This window comes from Clytia hemisphaerica, unplaced genomic scaffold (assembly GCF_902728285.1).
Source record: "Clytia hemisphaerica strain Z4C2 unplaced genomic scaffold, Clytia hemisphaerica genome assembly, whole genome shotgun sequence".
NCBI classification, from domain to species: Eukaryota; Metazoa; Cnidaria; class Hydrozoa; order Leptothecata; family Clytiidae; genus Clytia; species Clytia hemisphaerica.
In genome coordinates this window covers 454,541-474,396 of record NW_027103247.1, presented here as the reverse complement: position 1 = coordinate 474,396, position 19,856 = coordinate 454,541, and the positions used below count along the sequence as shown (strand labels likewise).

At 34.8% G+C, this 19,856-nt stretch overlaps 3 protein-coding genes across 3 annotated transcripts in view; 1 reads left to right on the top strand and 2 right to left on the bottom strand.

The window, feature by feature from the left end:
* Nucleotides 1-19,856, bottom strand: part of LOC136816477 (ubiquitin carboxyl-terminal hydrolase 9X-like) — a 259,670-nt gene that overhangs the window by 164,843 nt on the left and 74,971 nt on the right. The gene's annotated exons all lie outside the window — the stretch shown is intronic.
* The window catches only part of LOC136812368 (pleckstrin homology domain-containing family H member 1-like), an 84,244-nt gene continuing 65,653 nt past the window's right edge, over nucleotides 1,266-19,856 (bottom strand). Inside the window, exon 32 of the mRNA XM_067068897.1 lies at nucleotides 1,266-2,096. Coding sequence (XP_066924998.1) covers nucleotides 1,926-2,096 — 171 coding nt within the window. The 3' untranslated portion in view covers nucleotides 1,266-1,925. The remainder of the gene's footprint in view (nucleotides 2,097-19,856) is intronic.
* On the top strand, nucleotides 2,527-5,634 carry LOC136810956 (ankycorbin-like). The gene is made up of 3 exons (XM_067067589.1): nucleotides 2,527-2,721; nucleotides 3,325-3,882; nucleotides 4,070-5,634. Exons 1-3 carry the CDS (start codon nucleotides 2,539-2,541, stop codon nucleotides 5,387-5,389), a joined length of 2,061 nt encoding a protein of 686 aa, XP_066923690.1. The 5' UTR covers nucleotides 2,527-2,538; the 3' UTR covers nucleotides 5,390-5,634.

Below are 19,856 nucleotides of genomic sequence, written 5' to 3'. Positions count from 1 at the left end.
TCTTTAAAGGCTCTGACCATATAGTCAAAAAATTAATTTTGGTATTTGAGCATGAAAGTTATGTTTTTAGGTTGCTTTACACTTTTAACAAAGAATTGGCTTTACAAATTGCTTTTTGATCAAACCCCTTAAAAGTAATCAAGAATTTAATTGCAAAAATGACGTTATGAACTTTAAAAAGACGTAATTAAACTTTTTGTCTCGAATTTTTTTCAAACTTTCCGCAAAGAATTTAACTGTTTTAAATTTTTCGGAGAATTTTTCTAAATTGATGCATCAAAAGAAATAGCTGTTTTTTTATGAACAATTGTGATGAAAAATTGGTCAAAAAGCACCTTTTTCAAGATTTTGAGACAAGTAAGCTTTTAGAAAAATCATCCGAAAACATTTTTTTAGTTCGGTAAAAGATACACCATCAAAGTTGAAATACTCTTCGTCGCAAAAGTCTTCATTTTCTTCTTCGTCAAAATTTTTCTCTTAAATTTTCAGACTCAAGGATAGTTTGCCTAACAGAAAATGTATAACATGTCAAAGTTTTGTTAGCTACATCAGGCAGAAATTCATATATATCAAAATTCACTATGGTCAGGGCCCTTAAGTTCAATTTTCCCCTGCTGATGTAAGAATAGCCCAAAAGTGTCACTCAAACAAACTACCCGTAATTCTTTTAAGCCGGAAAGGGCATTCCCTCTTCAATACACGCCTTTTTTATAAGAATGGTGTAAATCCATTTCATTATGGATATTGTTAACTTTTTTGGGAAAATCATCCTAAAATATTCTTACAGCACATTCTTAGGTCAGGATCCTAATTCATACTAGATTTAACACTTAGTACATTACTCTTGTCTCCCGAATAGACGCCCCCCCCCGCTAATTGTTAAGAGAAAAAAAACCCATCCCCCCGCTCTTATTAAGACCCCCCCACAAATTAAATTCGAATAATTTAATATTTTATTACAGTGTAGATAGACCTTAAACTTGTTAAAAATTTCCTTTTTGTTAGTATTGGTTCTTATTTTACGTGTTCATTTGTTAAAGTTTCTTTTTTTGTTGTTGAAATTGATATCAGTTAAAAAAATTCTGTCTTCGAATTACCCCCCCCCCCTTTATTCCTCCCCCCCCCCCCCCGCTTATTAGAATTTAGAAAATTTTCCTACCCCCCTGCTTATTCGGACCCCCCCGTCTATTCGGGAGACAAGAGTAAGAGTGAGCCTAACTTGGGGATAATTTATAATTTCCATGATGGTGATTTTCTTAGCGTATTCTTAGTTTTTTGGCCATTTTCATCATGGACATTCTTATAAAGTGTATTCTTATAAAAAAAGCGTGTTTAAGTTTGAGTGTCAATCACCCAGTGACCTCTACAGGATACCTTAAGAGGTTGATCTAGCGGTATTCATTGTGTATACATTTCTTAAACCTGACGTAGTTATAATATTATCCTAAATTTCCTAATGAAATCATCTTTCCACTCTGAATGAGAGGTCAATAGTCATATTTTGTATATCAATCCAATATTCTAAGCGGAAGAATGCGAACCAAGATTCGGTCCATTGATAACAAAACATCTGGATTCAATGTAACAAATTGAATAACTAAATAACTATCAACCCCAAAACCACGAAGGGATTGGCTAGAATTTACCAGAAAGGAATGACGTCAGAATTTTGTGTCTATGAGAAAATGAAGGCAACATTTTACTTTAGACGTCAATTCTTCCTGGAAGACTCTAACCCAGCTTTCTCACACTTTTAAGGGTTGGTAGGTGCTGGTAGGTGTACAGTTGACGCTTCAAGGGGAATTGGGTTTTCATCGAATACGTATTTCATCGTTTATGAGAATTTCTTGCTGACGGCGACTTTCAATATTTTCGATAATTGAGCGTATCGAATAGTAGAACTCCAACTGTACCTTCAGCCTTGATCAACCTTGACTTTCCATATCCCAAAGATGAATTTCCGTTGCTTTGGCAACTCCGTCACTGAATCGTTCACCACGATACGCAAACCCGTCTAGCGAAGCGTCCAGATTCAAACCTTGCTTTTGCACCACAGCATTGATGTAACTGGCAATTAATAATGTCACTTCCAGAACCTAAAAAATGAAAAAGAAGATTTATAAATTCAGCGCTTTACGACGTCAATCCAGATAAAGGAAGATTTCAGGAGCCTTGGCGATTATAGCCTGTACCAAACTTTTCTTCGCTGACTGAAAAGATATAATTCAAAATCACGAAAATGTACTAATGTATTATGTGATAATTTAATAGAACTAGAAATATAAAAAAAGTCCGTTGGCGGGGTGGTACACAGGCTATGGCGATCAAAACTGACTGTTTCAAATCCGATTTTCCATGACAACATAATTTCCGGGATCTTTTTTCGGAATTATTTTTGAATGCAGATTCTTATTCTTATTCTTGACGTCAAATATTAAGTTTTTAAAAATGTGACGTCAAATATATTTTCCACACTTCTTAATCAAAAACAAACTGTTGGATGAACTATTCGAATTGTTACTTCAAAGCAGACCAGTCATGGAATCTACAGAAGCCAATAAAGCAAAGGTGGAAGCAAAAAGGACCACCACTAAAGGACAACTTTCAATCACAACCCCGGAAGTTCACGAATACGTTCCCAGGGCAAGCTCCAAAAATAACAGTCGTACATCGAAGAAATCACCTTTCAACTTCGAAAAAGCGTACTATGAGTCGCAGGAGGTACTTATTTTGTTTCCTCATTTTACTTGTAATTCAGTAGAGTCTTTAACTCCAGCCTGTTTCTATCAACTCGAATACCTCCTTGTCTCGAAAAAGTTTCCTCGTCCCTTCAGTTAACAAGGCCTTATAAACTTTATTTCATAACTCAAAATTTCTACAACTCGAATAAATTTGTGTTCCCCGTATGTACACGCGTTTTTTTTATAAGAATACACTTTATAAGAATGTCCATGATGAAATGAAAAAACACCATTCTTATAAAAAAAAAGCGTGTATTCCAGTTCTGAACGCTGCACCGTACTAATTTGGTGGTGTGCCTTATGTTATCAAGCCTTGATAATCAATTGTTACTACGATTTTCATGGTGCAGTTAAAAGGTTGCAATTGGTGACTTGCATTTTTAAGATCGAATCTATCTGTTTATTGATGATGAAAATACTGGATGCTTCCTGTTGGGGAAATTAATGATGCATAGTAATGTAGTTGTAGTGTACCATATTTTGTCTGTTAACTTGATTCGAGGGCTTGATTCAAGTTATAGAGTTTAGAGAGTTTTAGCATTAGAGTCTATACATGAAAAATCTATTTATTTTCTCTCTATAGAAGTTAAAAGTGAAAGAGGGTGAGGTTGTCACTTTGAAACATTATACGGAAGTACTCGGTTCCGAACGCGACGATTACAAGAAGGAATCGGAACTTCTGGTTGCCATGAACAACCAATCATTGAACCGCCTTGGAGCGATCACCGAGGAGCGACCAGAAGCGTCTAAAATAGATGACCTTCTTAAACGTCTTCTTAAGAGCGATCAACTTATTGACGCGCTCGCTAGGGAGCGAACAGAAAACACGGAAGTGATCCGCCGCGTGCACGCGGAAAACGGGATATGCCGCAATACTATCCATCTACTTAAAGAGGATATCAAAGAAACGGAGAATGCTTTGGAAGCTAAAGAAATTCTCATTAAAACCAAAGATGAATCTCTTAAAATCAAAGATGAAACTCTGAAAACTAAAGATCTTGCCATCAAAACAAGCGAATTAGCCGTTCAAGCAAAAGATGTTGCTCTAAAGACTTTAGAGGAGAAAATCAGAGATATCAAAGAGCAGTTATCTGATGAGGTGAAGAAATCCACAAAGTTGGAACTATCCAACAGTGAAAAGGTATAACTTTGTTATTTAATTTAATCTTTGCTTTTTTAGATTCTTTCAATATGTAGGGATTGAATTCTTTTTTGAATCTTTTTTTAATTGGCAACTTATTAGGTGACGTACTGGCAAGATAGAATTTGGGAATGGACTCCCTCTCATCAGACATATTATCATTAACCCAATATTGATTTTTTTCTAGGATGCAACTATCCACAACTACAAAACAAAATCCGTTGAGGACACACAGCTAAACGACAAACTAACCAGTGAGGTCGACAAACTGACCAGTGAGGTCAACCAAATGCGCCAAGAAATGATGGACCAGCATGCAAAGCTGCATGAAAACGAGGTTACCATTGAGCAGCTTCAAACGGAATTACAATTCACGAAGGATAATACCTTCAAGAAGAAATGCAAGCGCTTATTCAGTTGCAAATCTTCTCGTTCGCAAACAGCCAAATGCAAGCAACCAATTGCTAAAAAGAAGGAACAAAAAGAAAGTCAAAATAGTACAGTGGTTTCATCCTCAACACAAGCTCAAACAAGTAGCAGACCAACTGAAGCTAATGGTAATAGCGATACCAACAAGTCTACTACAAGCACTTTACAAAATGCTGAGCAAACCACTCTTACAAAAGTCACTGATTGCAAAGCTGCTGACAAGGACAAAAAATCTGGTGAAGTACAGAACCCAGAAGTTGAAATTGCCAAAGACGAGACTAACAACGAGTCTACCATCAGCGCTGGCGAAGCTGTCACGTCAAGGCAAACCAAAGATGGTAAACCAACTACAGAAAAACCTGATATCAAGGCAACAATCCCTATAATCATAGTCACAAGCGCATCTGTTCAAGATGCAGAAGTTGCTAGAGGACCACCCGTGGCTCCTAAACCAAGACGTATCGCAAGCCTTTCACACGTCCATACTTCCGATGTATCTCTCAAGCAAGAACAAGTAGGAAGTGTCACATCGACTAAAAAAGTTGTAATTGTTGAGAGCCAAGCAGTAGCTACAAAACAAGATGGCGTCCAATTTGCACGATCGGCAAATAGAGTTGGCATTGCTGAGAGCCAAGCAGAAGGTTTAAAGGTAGACGACAACCCCAGTGGCCAATCATTACTTAAATATACCATCAGTCAAGGCCAAATTACTGCTTCAAAATCAGGCGATGCCTTAGGTGCACACTTAGAGTCTGAAATTAAAACTCCTGAAGCCACTGCAAAGCCAGAGTCGGAAATTAACATTGAAGTTACTGGAAGTGAAGCAGTGGTCTCAAAATCGGACGCTACCCGAAGCATCCCATCAATGCATAACGAACGTCAAGCTGGGGAAAAAAAGCCAAACTTGGCTTTCAGTGTCACCACGATTGTGAGCTGCACTCCAAGTGCTACAGAAACCGAAATTGCTTTAAACACCGTCAACACCGACGGCGCTACATCTGTCGATGATCAAAATAGCACAAACCGTGCAACAATGGGACATATTGAAGTCACTGGACGACCACCAAACTCTACTTAATAATTTTTTTTAATTTCTATAATCCGTATAATATAATGTAATTTTTTTCCTTTCCCACCCAACCAACCAATTTCATACCGTCAAACTTTCACTCGTTTTATTCATCCATTCCCGAGCCCCATTCATCTAAACATCTACTCAACTCAACTACTCACCCCACTTCTAACCTATTAAATCCTTCATTCATTCATCCCCCAAACTCATCATATCATTCACCCATTCCACTTATCACATCCCTTTCTTCTCAAAACCTTGTATGTAAATTTATTTCTTTAAAATTTTAATAAAATCAAAAAAAAACTTTAAATCATTGTGTCTCGATTTTCATTTTTACCACGTATATTTAGCTCAACTAATTTTCATCAGAAAGCTTTGTATTATCCATACCCATTTAAACGGGTAACGCAACGAGGGAGCTTAGCCAAATTAGATACAGGCATGGTTCTTGATACCTTGACATGGTTCATTCTTAAAACGCATGGCTGGGAATCATCATCATAAATTGACAGACTTCCAAAAATCAGAACATTTCAAAATCAGTCTCCTATCTGAATTTTCAATCTGAGATTGTCCGAAAACAAAAAATGGTGTTTTGTAAGGAGTTGGGAATTTCAGTGTGTTGAACTCCCTTTAGTGCTTAAATCTTAGGATAGTTGTTATTGATTTTTTTTCATTTCCAGGTCAAACTCCTCATTGTCCAAAGATTTGAAATGGATTGTAGCCTGGATAGAATAAGATCTGAATATTGATAAGCATAATAAAAAACGAAACCATTGCTATTGAATAATGAATGGAAAGGTGGCGAAATGTACCGGGGAGAGAATATAGTTTAACTTTGAAAGGTGAAAATGTTAAGGTCAAAAATTGTGAAAAAAGCGGGTACCATCAAGATTTTTCTCCAAAATTTAGCCTTCATAGTGAAAAATGAAAATGTTAGTGTTTTATAGTTTTGTAGGGGAAAAAATTTTACGATTTTAAAGGTCTCTAAAAATGGCTGTTGGGGGCTGTTGGTGTTCAACCAGATAAGTCAATAGGTAAGGCACTCTGTGATGTCCTTAAATGCCAATCCTAAACTGTTCTCATACGCGTATTTTTGGAAAATTGTGCCCATTTTTTAAGTTCTTTGGACACGCTTTGAGGGATTTTCCCCCGACTTTTTTGTTTATGGGGGCGAAATCTATTTTGATTTTTGTCGTGCAACACTTCATGTAAACCTCTTTTTTTATGGACATACTGTATTAAAATGGAGTCATATTTCTCAGTTAAAATCCAGTACACGTTTTTTTTTTATTAGAACACCTAAAATTTGGCTGAGCCTGGATGTGCTTATTTTTTTAGCAATTTTCAGCCTAAAATGTTCGTAAATGTGTTCTTAATTTTTCAGACTACTCTAAATCGACAATATGATACAAAATAAAGAGCACTTAAATTTGGCAAAATTTGGACAATATTTGACTCTCGACTTTTGAAGATCCACCCCTAAATTCGGTTAAAACTGGTTAAAAAGAGGAAAACATTGTAGTTTCTTGCCATTTTTTTCCAACCTGAGACTGGGCATGCTCTTAAGATGTTCTTAATTTTTCGACGAATTTCAGCCTATATGTTCTTATAAACTAGGTTCTAATTTAAAAAAAAACGTGTAAAGTCAAAATTAAGAACAAATTGGGCATGAAGAAATCAGAAAATCATTATTAGGGAAAAGACTGACACACGGGTAACTTGCTTCTCTCAGAAAATTTTTGACAAACGTAGAGAGAAACCTTAGAGTTGGCATCTGGACGATCGAGTTCGAACTGACATAATGTTTGAGTATGAGACACAGTTGAAGAAATATCTAAATATTGACATTCGCCCTTGGCAAGAAGATTTGGTTAGAGGTGCTCCAAAGAAAATCTAATTTTTTTTCGCCAAATTGAATATTTGAGCAAAAATATACAATTGAAAACAGTACTGTGAATACTTTAGTTAGACGACGCCAATCTGTAATTTGGTCAAATTTTGATATTTTTTTAATGCTTAAAGTTGCTTTTCTAATTTCTTTACATGACCAAGGTACTATTTGAATTTTGGTGAGCTTCGATAGTGAGGAACCACAAGAGAAGCGGAAATGTGGGCAACAAGCGGGGGTTAAGCACATCTGCATTCATTTTTTTTACAGTTATTTTTGGTCAATTTTTTGTAATGAAAACCGGAAAAAAACAACGAGGTCGTGGGGATGAAAAAAGCAAGATTTGACATTCTATACAATAAGCACCTACACAATCAATAACGAACGACATTCGCCTGTCACAAGTGCAATTAAACATTCGTTAAAAGGTGAATATATTGCAGGCTCTGGTATAATTAGTCACATCCCACGTGAGAGAGAGAGAGACCTGTCAACAATGTTGTGGGCTAGTCATTATTTAAACATCTTTTGTAAATATTGTACGCCTCCGAACCTTTCAGCAGAAATAATTATCCAAAGCCTCCTTGTCTAAGTAATCAGTAAGTAATTATCTGTCAAAATAAATCATGAGGCCTTATTGCTACAATATTTCGAATACTTATTTGCCTCTGACCAACAGGCTTGCAAAGTAACCAGGACCTGCTCGGAAAATGGAAATGGAAAGATGGAATTATAATTAAATACATATATGATAGATTTTTAATAATCAAATACTTCGTTTATTTCTTGTTGAAGAGAGAAGCTCTAATTTTCCTTTAGACCACAAATGACATCAAAGGTCACAAGGTTGGTGTTATGAGCAAAATATTGATATTTTTGAATATTGAAAATGTATTTTTAGAACGAGCGGGAAGAAATATTATCTCGTGAGCTAAAAATCCGCAGGAGAAAAATTTCTAGTAATAAGGACTATCGCCTATTTTCCGTAATTGGGGTATTATGACAGTCTTTTTATAGGATCTAGCAAGGGAAATATGTTAAATGCATCTGTTTTTCCATCTATTAAATAACGAGACAGAAAATTACAGTAAACGACCCTTCGTTTTTTGTTTCCTTTGATAAGGTCATAATGGTAATTATCAAAATTCGGTTACTAGGCGAGGCGACCATACTTTCAAATCCGTTTCCTCAAATATTATTCTTTTAATTATACTAAAGTAAAAAATTCGATAGAGTGGACACTTACGGCTTGGGGAAACGAGAAGTTTCTTTCGCGTTCCACCAACACAAGAAAAAAGTGCGTGTCCCATGGTTTCTTTTTTTGATTCAGGGACAACACTTTTATTAAAATTTGTGTGTCTCTCACTCTTTTCCCAGGGACGAAATCAGCGCGTCTTTTGGGTGTTTCCCTCACTTATTGTCCCATGAAACAAAAATGGAACCATGGGACATGCACTTTTTTCTTGTGTTGGTGGGAGAGAGCATGTTGCATTGCACCAACGCGAAAAAAAAACTTCTCGTGTCCCCAAGCCTTTATTATAAATTCAAGTCTAAAGCACCTATTCATCAGAGGTTTACCTAGCGAGCACCTCACCAAAAACCGGGATTTTTCATCCCGTTTCTTAAGGTTTTGGGACACGCACCACGCGTTGGTGCAATGTAACATTCTCTATTCCACCATCAAATCCGATTTTTCCCCTCCTGTAAGAGCTTCGAAATTTCAAATTTCCCCGAAGGAGGTAGAGAGGAATTTTCAACCTTTCTCAAGGAAGAAAAAGTGAAGCATTATGTTTGCCCCGAATTTAGTAATTTTGTTTGCAAAAAAGACACGGGTCACATGTCCTAGATCGGAAATAGTGGCTTTTCTCCCATTCCGGAATATTGATCAAGCGAGTTTTTGGTTAGACCGAATTCCACAAACATCCCCGGTCTAACATTTCTTCCAAATCTGAACCAATATCCACATTATCTGTTGCGCAAAAGATATCATGGGTATTTGGGCACCTTTAAGGGTCACTAATGACGTATTTAAAAATGGTAGACGATGTCCTTTTTTAAAATTAACGACCATTTAAGTAAAATACAATACACATTCCAAAAGAGAAAATAGACAATTAAGAAGAATGTATGCAATTCTTTTTTTCTGCCATTTTGATAATTCAATTGGTATTAAAGGCAGCGATAATGACATTTCAATTGGTTTATTGTTTACTTTAATTACCAGTTTAATGACTTCTTTTTTGAAAAGAGAGATTTAAAATTGAGGTAAATCCGGCTGTCTATTATTGCTTCTCGACAGGTGACCCCTTGAGTGCAATAAAAATATTCAGCCGCTTAAAAACTCAAACGAACTCAAACGAACTCCAAACACTATCAAACAGTGTTCCGTTAATTGAGTTTAAAGCCCCGAAGGGGATATGGTTTTTTTAATAACGCTCATTTGGTGAAAAGGGAAAGGGAGATACCATGCCACATTGTAATTTAACTGAAGCGATGACGCTCGTATGTTTACGCATACGCTATTAATCATAATTCGTTGATCTCAATATAATCATAATTGATATTATATGCAATTGAATTAGTTGTAAATATAAGTATTTAATGACATCCGGCTGCTCCAACGAGCTACACCTTAACATTTCAAGGAGTGGCAGCGGCGGTTTGGTTGGTTTTGCTAACGTTATATCAGCGGAAGGGTGTGTCTCTTGCAGGTGATGTTTATATACACCTACTAATGCAGGTTATATCTTTTATAACAACCAGTTTCATTAATTTTAATCAGAGTTTCAGCATATATTTATTTAAAGCAATACTAATTAGTCAGTGGCTGATGACGTAGTAAAATCGAATTCGATTTTGCTGAAAGATAACATGACATATCATGACACGGCATCAAAACAAATAACTAGTTACTTTCCATTTAAAAGATTAAAACTCTTTTTCTGTTATAAGAACAATTTCATAAGAACAACGAGGCATGAAATAAATAAGAACATGATAAGAACAATCTGAGGCTCAAAGTGCCAAAAAATAAGAACAACCGAGATAATCTACTTAGTTCACGTAATACATTGTTTACGCTTTCTCAAATTCAAAATTTAGGGGAAAATTTAATTTGCCTGAGTTACAAATCAAAAAGAGCTTTAATACTGTTTTCCAATGACGAAATCGCGAAAAATAAGAAGAATAAAGAAATCCGATTTGAAGAGAATCGACTGTAGATTAAAAACCCTTTCAAATTAGGTGTCCCTAAAATCAGACTTGACAGAATTTGAATTGGATTTTTAAGAACTATAATCGTGAGTGGAACATTATCCTGTGAAAAATTTCTAAAAAAAAATTAATCAAAAATAAAAATGAAAAACCTCCAAAAAGGCTCTAAAATATACGTTTTTTTAATAAAAACAAACTATATAAGAACAAAAGGCTTCGATGGGCAAAATGTTAAGAACAAGTTAAGAACATTTTAAGGCTTTGCAGACATTAAAACACAAGCTGGAGTTTTTACAAGCTCTCGTTTGATTTGGTTGGTCGTTAACCTGTAATTTTGTTACTTTTTCTAACGCGTCATCTTTATTACTTCAAATAACCAATTAGTGAAGTCTCTTGTAAAAACTCCAGCCCATCCCAGTAAAACACCCAATTTCTTAGGAAAATGGACAAAACACTCAAAAAATGACGAAATTAAGAACACTTTAAGAAAATTTTAAGGCTTAAAACTCAAAAAGTCCGAAGGCTTCAAATATTTTGGATGTTCTTATAAAAATAACGTGAACAATTTTTACATTAGTGAATCTACTTTGAGGTTTGAGGGGGCGTAAAATCAAGCTCTGGTTGGAATTTGAACAAATTACTTTCAGTGGGTGGGTTGCAAATGAATGTTTTCTTGAATTGTAATCTAGTTAAAAATACCTTAAAAGTTTTTCAAACGAGATCGCATTTTACAGGACTGTAGAGCCTAACGAATGAGGAAAAGGATTATGAAAAAGACCATAAACTTATTGAAAAGATTGTTTTTTACAAAAAAGAGAAACTTTTAACAAATTTGACGGTTCTTTTCAATACATTTCATTTCTGTAAATATCTAGTCTGAATCGCAGACCTCTACAAAACCTTAGGTAGTAAGGAGCACGAATCCGTTAGTGGATGACAACAGCCTAGTGATACCCTGAAAAATGAAAGGTTAACCTTTTGAAGTAGACCAAAACAGCAAATATGACCTACTTGACATAGCCTGGAGATCCATGCTATGCTTTCCTATTCTATATACTGATGGCGAAATATATAGCATGGTATGGGCTGAGGGTTTGAATTTCCCAGATCCTAATAACGGTTGAAAACATAGTCAACCTTTTGAAGCAGAGACCAAAACAGCAAATATTATGACCTACTTGACATAGCCTGGAGATCCATGCAATGCTTCCTATTCTATATACTGATGGCGAAATATATAGCATGGTATGGGCTGAGGGTTTGAATTTCCCAGATCCTAATAACGGTTGAAAACATAGTCAACCTTTTGAAGCAGACCAAAACAGCAAATATTATGACCTACTTGACATAGCCTGGAGATCCATGCTATGCTTTCCTATTCTATATACTGATGGCGAAATATATAGCATGGTATGGGCTGAGGGTTTGAATTTTTCCCAGATCCTAATAACGGTTGAAAACATAGTCAACCTTTGAAGCAGACCAAAACAGCAAATATTATGACCTACTTGACATAGCCTGGAGATCCATGCTATGCTTTCCTATTCTATATACTGATGGCGAAATATATAGCATGGTATGGGCTGAGGGTTTGAATTTCCCAGATCCTAATAACGGTTGAAAACATAGTCAACCTTTTGAAGCAGACCAAAACAGCAAATATTATGACCTACTTGACATACCCTGGAGATCCATGCTATGCTTTCTTATTCTATATACTGATGGCGAAATATATAGCATGGTATGGGCTGAGGGTTTGAATTTCCCAGATCCTAATAACGGTTGAAAACATAGCCAACCTTTTGAAGCAGACCAAAACAGCAAATATCATGACCTACTTGACATACCCTGGAGATCCATGCTATGCTTTCTTATTCTATATACTGATGGCGAAATATATAGCATGGTATGGGCTGAGGGTTTGAATTTCCCAGATCCTAATAACGGTTGAAAACATAGCCAACCTTTTGAAGCAGACCAAAACAGCAAATATTATGACCTACTTGACATACCCTGGAGATCCATGCTATGCTTTCTTATTCTATATACTGATGGCGAAATATATAGCATGGTATGGGCTGAGGGTTTGAATTTCCCAGATCCTAATAACGGGTGAAAACATAGCCAACCTTTTGAAGCAGACCAAAACAGCAAATATTATGACCTACTTGACATACCCTGGAGATCCATGCTATGCTTTCTTATTCTATATACTGATGGCGAAATATATAGCATGGTATGGGCTGAGGGTTTGAATTTCCCAGATCCTAATAACGGTTGAAAACATAGCCAACCTTTTGAAGCAGACCAAAACAGCAAATATTATGACCTACTTGACATAGCCTGGAGATCCATGCTATGCTTTCTTATTCTATATACTGATTGCGAAATATATAGCATGGTATGGGCTGAGGGTTTGAATTTCCCAGATCCTAATAACGGTTGAAAACATAGCCAACCTTTTGAAGCAGACCAAAACAGCAAATATTATGACCTACTTGACATAGCCTGGAGATCCATGCTATGCTTTCTTATTCTATATACTGATGGCGAAATATATAGCATGGTATGGGCTGAGGGTTTGAATTTCCCAGATCCTAATAACGGTTGAAAACATAGCCAACCTTTTGAAGCAGACCAAAACAGCAAATATTATGACCTACTTGACATAGCCTGGAGATCCATGCTATGATTTCTTATTCTATATACTGATGGCGAAAATATATAGCATGGTATGGGCTGAGGGTTTGAATTTCCCAGATCCTAATAACGGTTGAAAACATAGCCAACCTTTTGAAGTAGAACAAAACAGCAAATATGACCTACTTGACATAGCCTGGAGATCCATGCTATGATTTCCTATTCTATATACTGATGGCGAAATGAGAGTTTGAATTTCCCAGATCCGAATTCGAATTTTCCACTGTAAATTTTTGCATCACAGGTAATACCCGAATTTATAAACTTGAATAATGACAAAGAAAAAAATGAAGATTAAAAAATAATCTTGCTGGAACTCTCCTTGGCTTGAGAAAAATGGTCAAGTACAGCCTCTCGCACCTGATTTCAGCCTGATACAAAGCTACTTTTTGAAACGACTAAAGTGCATATCAAGTTTATAGTTTTAAGAATTTTAGAATGTGTTACAACACATGAAATGACAATTTCCAATTATAAACACTCGATAAAAGTTTTTTTATTTCGCCCTGGATATATTCGAACTCCATTCAAACTCCATTCACAGCTTGCAGATCTTACAAGATCTTGGCAAAAATCTATCTCATCAAAAAATTGAGTAATTTGGCTAAGAACATCGATGTATGCTTACAAATAGTGAATCTTATAGATAAAGATGCCTTTTTTTTTAGCCGAAAGATTTAAAGATTTTTTGGCCAATTTTCCCCAAAAATAGGGCTCCGTCACATTTTGGGCATTGTCATTTTGCATAATAGTGCCAAAAAAATCAGAAAAAACTAATGAACCAAATACACAACCCGAGAAAAGCCAGTAACAGACGGATGAACGGACAGACGGACGGACGGATGAACGGACGGACGAAGGATGGATGGATGAAAGGACATGGGTTAATTTATAGCACCTCCGAGATAGGTGCAAAAAACCCCCAAGTAAAGTAGGGGTAAATTTATTTCATTTTCTAAAGTTTTAATTGTTTCCACTCACAAACATCTTTTAAACAGTCGCAGAATCGTAATACAATCCTATCAAAAGTTACATTCAACAACAGAATTTTAAAACAGATTATAATTTTAACTTTTCGTGAATAAGCATTCACTTCCACAAAATTTTGTTGTTAGCCCCCATTTTTAAACTTTACTTTCAGAGGGACCCTGTGTTATTGTTCATCAGTTAATTCCAATCAGAAAGGAAATATAAAGTTCGATACATTTATCTATGAAAGTTAGGCCATTTCTAGACTGGGAATCCAGTCGTTTATAACGTTTTTGTTGAAAGCGGGAAATTTTTATGTCGGGATATGGTTAAAATAAACGACTGGGCTAAGGTGGTTTCCGTACCTTACGGGAGTTCCAGCAGGGCCCGCAGATTTCTGCGGGGTGAGAAAACAATCATATACAACAAAATATATATAAACAAATAAAAATTTCAGCCAATGAGAATTTCTAAGTGAAAGAAAAAAAAACAAACCAAAACAAACCAACAAGACCCCCTGAAAATGTTATCCAAAAACATGAAAAAAGAATTTTTATGAAAAGTTTGTTGTGCACAAAATATTCTAGACGACTATATTGATGCTCCTGTCAAGTTTTCTACTTCCTATTTTTTACTGAGTTAAGTCGTCTAGCATGCTAGACTAGGCCATTTCAGTCCAAAACGGTCAAAACGGCTTATCAGTACCACCCTGCCAGACGCCATCTTGAAATGGCCTCATTTTGGGAAAAACACTTATCGAATTATGATCTACATCTGATAGTGAGTCAATGTGCAAAATTTCAGCCCATAACTCCTACGGCTATTTTGATATTTACGATTTTTCTTGCGTTCTTTTGGGTGCTACTGAGGCCACAGCTGCAAAGAGATGGATGTGCAAGAGAATTTTTTTGAGGCTGATTTTTTTAAATTTTATTTTCTAATATAATTTCAGAAAAAGCCAAAAAAAATTTTGTCACAATTTTTTCCAGCACCGGGAAAAAATTAAGCGGGGTAATTTTGCTCAATCAAATAGGAAATATAAAGTTCGATCGCTCTGGGCTTCTTTGATTGGGAAAATTAAGAACAAAAAAACTTCATGACTTTTGGGTCATTCAAGATAAGGGCAAATGGGCAGTTCTTATATTTGTGTAATTTGATGGCTTTAGCATTGAATCTTGACTCGTTCTTAAAATTGAAAATGTTCTATCCACGATAGTTGATTAAATGATTCCTTGAATAAAGAATCATTTTCTGGAAAAGCCCAAAGAAAAATAAAAGACAATTTGAAGCCCTGTGGCATAATGACTATTTTTAATAGAAGCCAGACTTCAATCTTTTACAATATATTGGTTTGGGTTTTACACTTTGATTTAGGTCCAAGGTCTCACAATGAAAATTAACATTCCAGCCACTTGGCTTTCAGAACACTTATAGAATTTAATTTTGGAAAATTAAAAAAAAACTTAGATCCCATCACTTAAGTGGATATTCGAAACTGCTGAAACTGTTGTAAGGAGAGCATGATGAGCTTTTTACAAACCTACCCGTCTTTTTATAAGAACAAACTATATAAGAACATAAGGCTTCGATGGCCAAAATGTTAAGAGCATTTTAAGAACATTTTAAGGTTTTGCAGACTCTAAAACATCGAATTTCTTAGGAAACTTGACAAAAATACTCAAAAAGGGCGAAAATAAGAACATGTTGAGAATATTTTTAGGGTAAAAACTTTAAAAGTTGCAAGGCTTCAAAAATTTTGGATGTTCTTGTAAAAAAACGTGTATTTAAAGTATAAAATATAAAGTTGTTTTGATATTAGCCATTGATCAAAGTCTAAGAGTCTGTTATGATATCTTAAGAGCTGTCTTTCAAAATTTGACGCAATGATTTGTCTACAAGTTTCCTCAATTCTTGGAAATTCAATGGTTCGACAAAGCACTTGACATGACAGGGGATAAGTTTGAATTTAAACATTGTTCATTCAAATGAGATATCAATTAAGAAGTAAAATCCTTAATTAAATTTTTTGAACATCTTGGCTTGGGAATGATGAAGAATGATGAATCGATGAAAAATGCAATTTTGTTCAAGTTTTAGTAGTTATAGTTAAAAAGACAAAACTAAATAATTCAAAAAATATTAGAATTTGAGCAAAATTTTCACTTTCATTGCACAGTGCAGAGGATATCGTGGAACATAAAAAGAACTACACTAACTTTGTGTAAAGTTACAAACAACTTAGCTTACTGAACGTTTCAACTTTATTCAGACACACACCCCTAAAAAGGTCAGATTCCGAGTTGTGAACAAAAAAAGTACAAAAATGTCTTTACGTGAAAGTTATACTTTTAGGTGCCAGTCCATTTAGATGGACATAAAAACCGTTTCCCTTTTCATTGACAACTAGGATCCTTCAAGTAGGGGATTACCTAATGTCACATTTTTTAAAAAAAAGGTGGAACGTCAGAGCATTTCGAAATCAGAGGAATGACGAAATGTCTAAGTACTTGAATTTATCAAAAAAGAAATTGATTTCTCAGGAAACGAAGTTTTACGAGGAAAACTAGTTTATAGCTTTTAATGTGCAATATGGAATTGATTAAGCCATTCCACAACTTCTCCGTTGGTAAAGTGTTAAAGGGGGAGGCCTAAAGGGATAACCAGATATTTTCCCCTTTTTCTTTTTCTCATGAAAAAGCTGAGAAGTTTGGGTCAATATCCCCTACATTTTTATATGAACAAAATCTATAAGAGCAGAAGGCTTCGATGGCCAGAATATTAAGAACAAGTTAAAAATATCGTAAGGCTTTATGGACTCTAAAACACCCAAATTCTTAGGAAATTGCACAAAAATACTTATGAAATGGTAAAATTAAAAACAAAAGTTTTACCGCTCTTAACTTCCTTTTTCAACTAATGATTTCAAACACAGCCCTGGTGGAAGTTTTTCCCTCAGTGGGGATAAAAATTCTTATTGAAAGCCCAATGGGGATAGAAATTCTATTGTTCCAAGGTTAAAAAATCCAGTGAGAATGGTTTTGGAGTGCAATTTTTTAATCGTTAAATTTTGAATGGGGATAAAATCAAAGTCAATTTCCCAGTGGGGCTGAAATTCCAGGGTATTTTTCCATCGGGGCGAAATTTTTGCCAAATCTTCCAGTGGGGTTGGGGTCCCAGCGGGTCTGTGACACAGGGGTGTTGAAACCAACCATCCAAATTTTGAGAAAGCAATAAGAAAATAATCATTTATACGAAAATAATTACTTAAAATAGAAAAAGACAATTGAAATTGGGGAAATAAATCTCTTGTTGTTTGGTACTGAGCTCAGGAGTATTATGTAAAGAAAATATTCAAAAAAAATGAATATGCCAAATTGGTTGATTGGGAGAGTACAGCTTCATTATACAACACATTTCACATTTGTTTATCAACTATTTTGAAAAAATACTTTAAAGAAGGTAAAAGCCACTCAAAATTCGGGAGCCAATCATCGACATTCAAGGGCTTAATTTGTTTACCATTTATTTGCCACCCATGAATTTTCCTCCTTGCATTGTGGTGCGTTCGTCCAATTGTCCGTATCAAACAAAAACATATTTTATTTGATAATTGTTCGAGAAAATGAAAAAAATGCTTGAAAAAATTATTTAATCAACAAATTGAAAGATCAATCAAAAAATTGAAAACAAATCTCAAAAATTCTCATCAAATCCATCAAATCTAAAAAAATTCTCATTTATCCCCAAAATCTTGACAATCCCAAAAAGAATTCAATCATAAACTGCAAATAAATCTTTAAACTTGTCAACTCTGAAACTAATAAGGAAAATACCCATTAAAATCAAAATCAAATTCCTAAAAAATCCTAAGAATCTAAAAGAAAATCCCGAGCTCTGAATTTCAGAAATTTTGAAATTATTATTTCTATTACCTTAAAACCAGAAGTCATTGATGTTTCAATCTAAATTCCACTGTGACATCATACACATGAAATACACCATCTTATTTTGTAACTTACAATTGCAATTTCAAATTCCTTTGTAGGATTTATTTAATGAACAATTAACCATACCAAATCCACCATGTCGCATGACCTAAGCAATCTACATTTTAAAACAGGAAAATTTATTGTACAATCCTGTAAAAAGAAACCATGTTATTGAAGTCTTCATACACTCACCCTAACCTCAACCTTGCTACCCTCAATAATAAATCATTTTGACTCATTGAATTTGGTATTTTGAACTATGGTTGAGGGTACGAAAATTTACATTGATATTTCTAAGTATCGGATTATTTATAATGGAAACTGGAAAGTTTGAACTTTGAAATTCATAACGAATTGATTTAACTGGTGGAAAATTACATTCAATTGGAAAGATGGAGATCTTTGGACTTTGGACGATCCAACGATAGAGACAGACAAAAGACAAGGGTTGGTTAAAGCAGTCCGAATTCTCATCCCTAAAGAAAGTTATCAAAGTCTAAATAAATTTAAAAATGGGGTAAGCAATTGAAAATCGGCATTTTATCTTAAGTAAACAATCAAAACCAACCACATTGTACTTCCATTACATTTTCAAGGAGAGAAACTCCACCCGATATTTCCGTAAAATGTGTTACTTTAATGGCATTTCAGGTATAGTATAGGGTAGCAGGTAGCGATGTTTATTTCATTTCTACTAACATTTTTTAGGCTCCGAAAATAGTGAAAGTAGTTTAAAGGCGTTTTTTTTTTGTCATTTCGTCATTTATTTTAAACTTGTGTAGGGAAATCAAGCTGACCAATACATAATAGTTATCGGGCAGTTGCAAGTACAAAATGAGAAATATTTTACGAGTTCTGAGATTTTTTCGTACAATAATATACGAAAAAAATCGGGAACGAGTGCAATATTTCAATATTGTACGAGCAAAGATATAACTGGTTTATCGACCCAAAAAATACACTTTTTGTGTTGGAAAAAAGCGCAGGGCAGTTTTGTAGCAAAGTGACATTAGATTGCTTCTACCGCTACAATGCAACAACATTTTTTCCTCAATTTCTATTTTTACATGTAAAATACAAGATATATTGAATTCTTTTTAACCAATCAGATTGCAAATATTTTTAGATTGCCGATAAAATATAGACTCTCTTATTTTACTGCTGACATGGCCTTTTTATTCTAAATTTAAGAATAATATGCTTCAACCTCTCCAAATGTAATTAATGTAAATAATAAAGAAAACGTGTTTGAAGCTTGTTTTAATTATTCTATTGTTATTCTTTATGGATGGTTGGAGGTCTGGGACGAATATGGCGGACAAAAATTGGTTGATTCGGAAAAACAAAGTGTTACCATTGGTAGTAAATTAATGATCGTATCTTTGATAATATTATTGTAATGGTATTCTATTAGTATAAATAGATAAGAATAGTCTCTACCTGGTAAAGTGGTGCAGGAACTTTTGATTGGACAATGTTTTCCTGGCAATACCAAGAAAAGAATTTAACAACATCCAATTACGTAAGTTGTTTTCATTCATTATTCCCAACATTTGCAATCTCCAAAAAAAATATTCCAGTTTCTAGTTTTTTTCGAGTACGAAATTTGGTATTGATGGTAAAACGATTACATAAATTATAAACGGAAGTCACAATTTCGAAAATGAAATATTTGATGAATTATATCGGAACGTTCATTAACCATCGC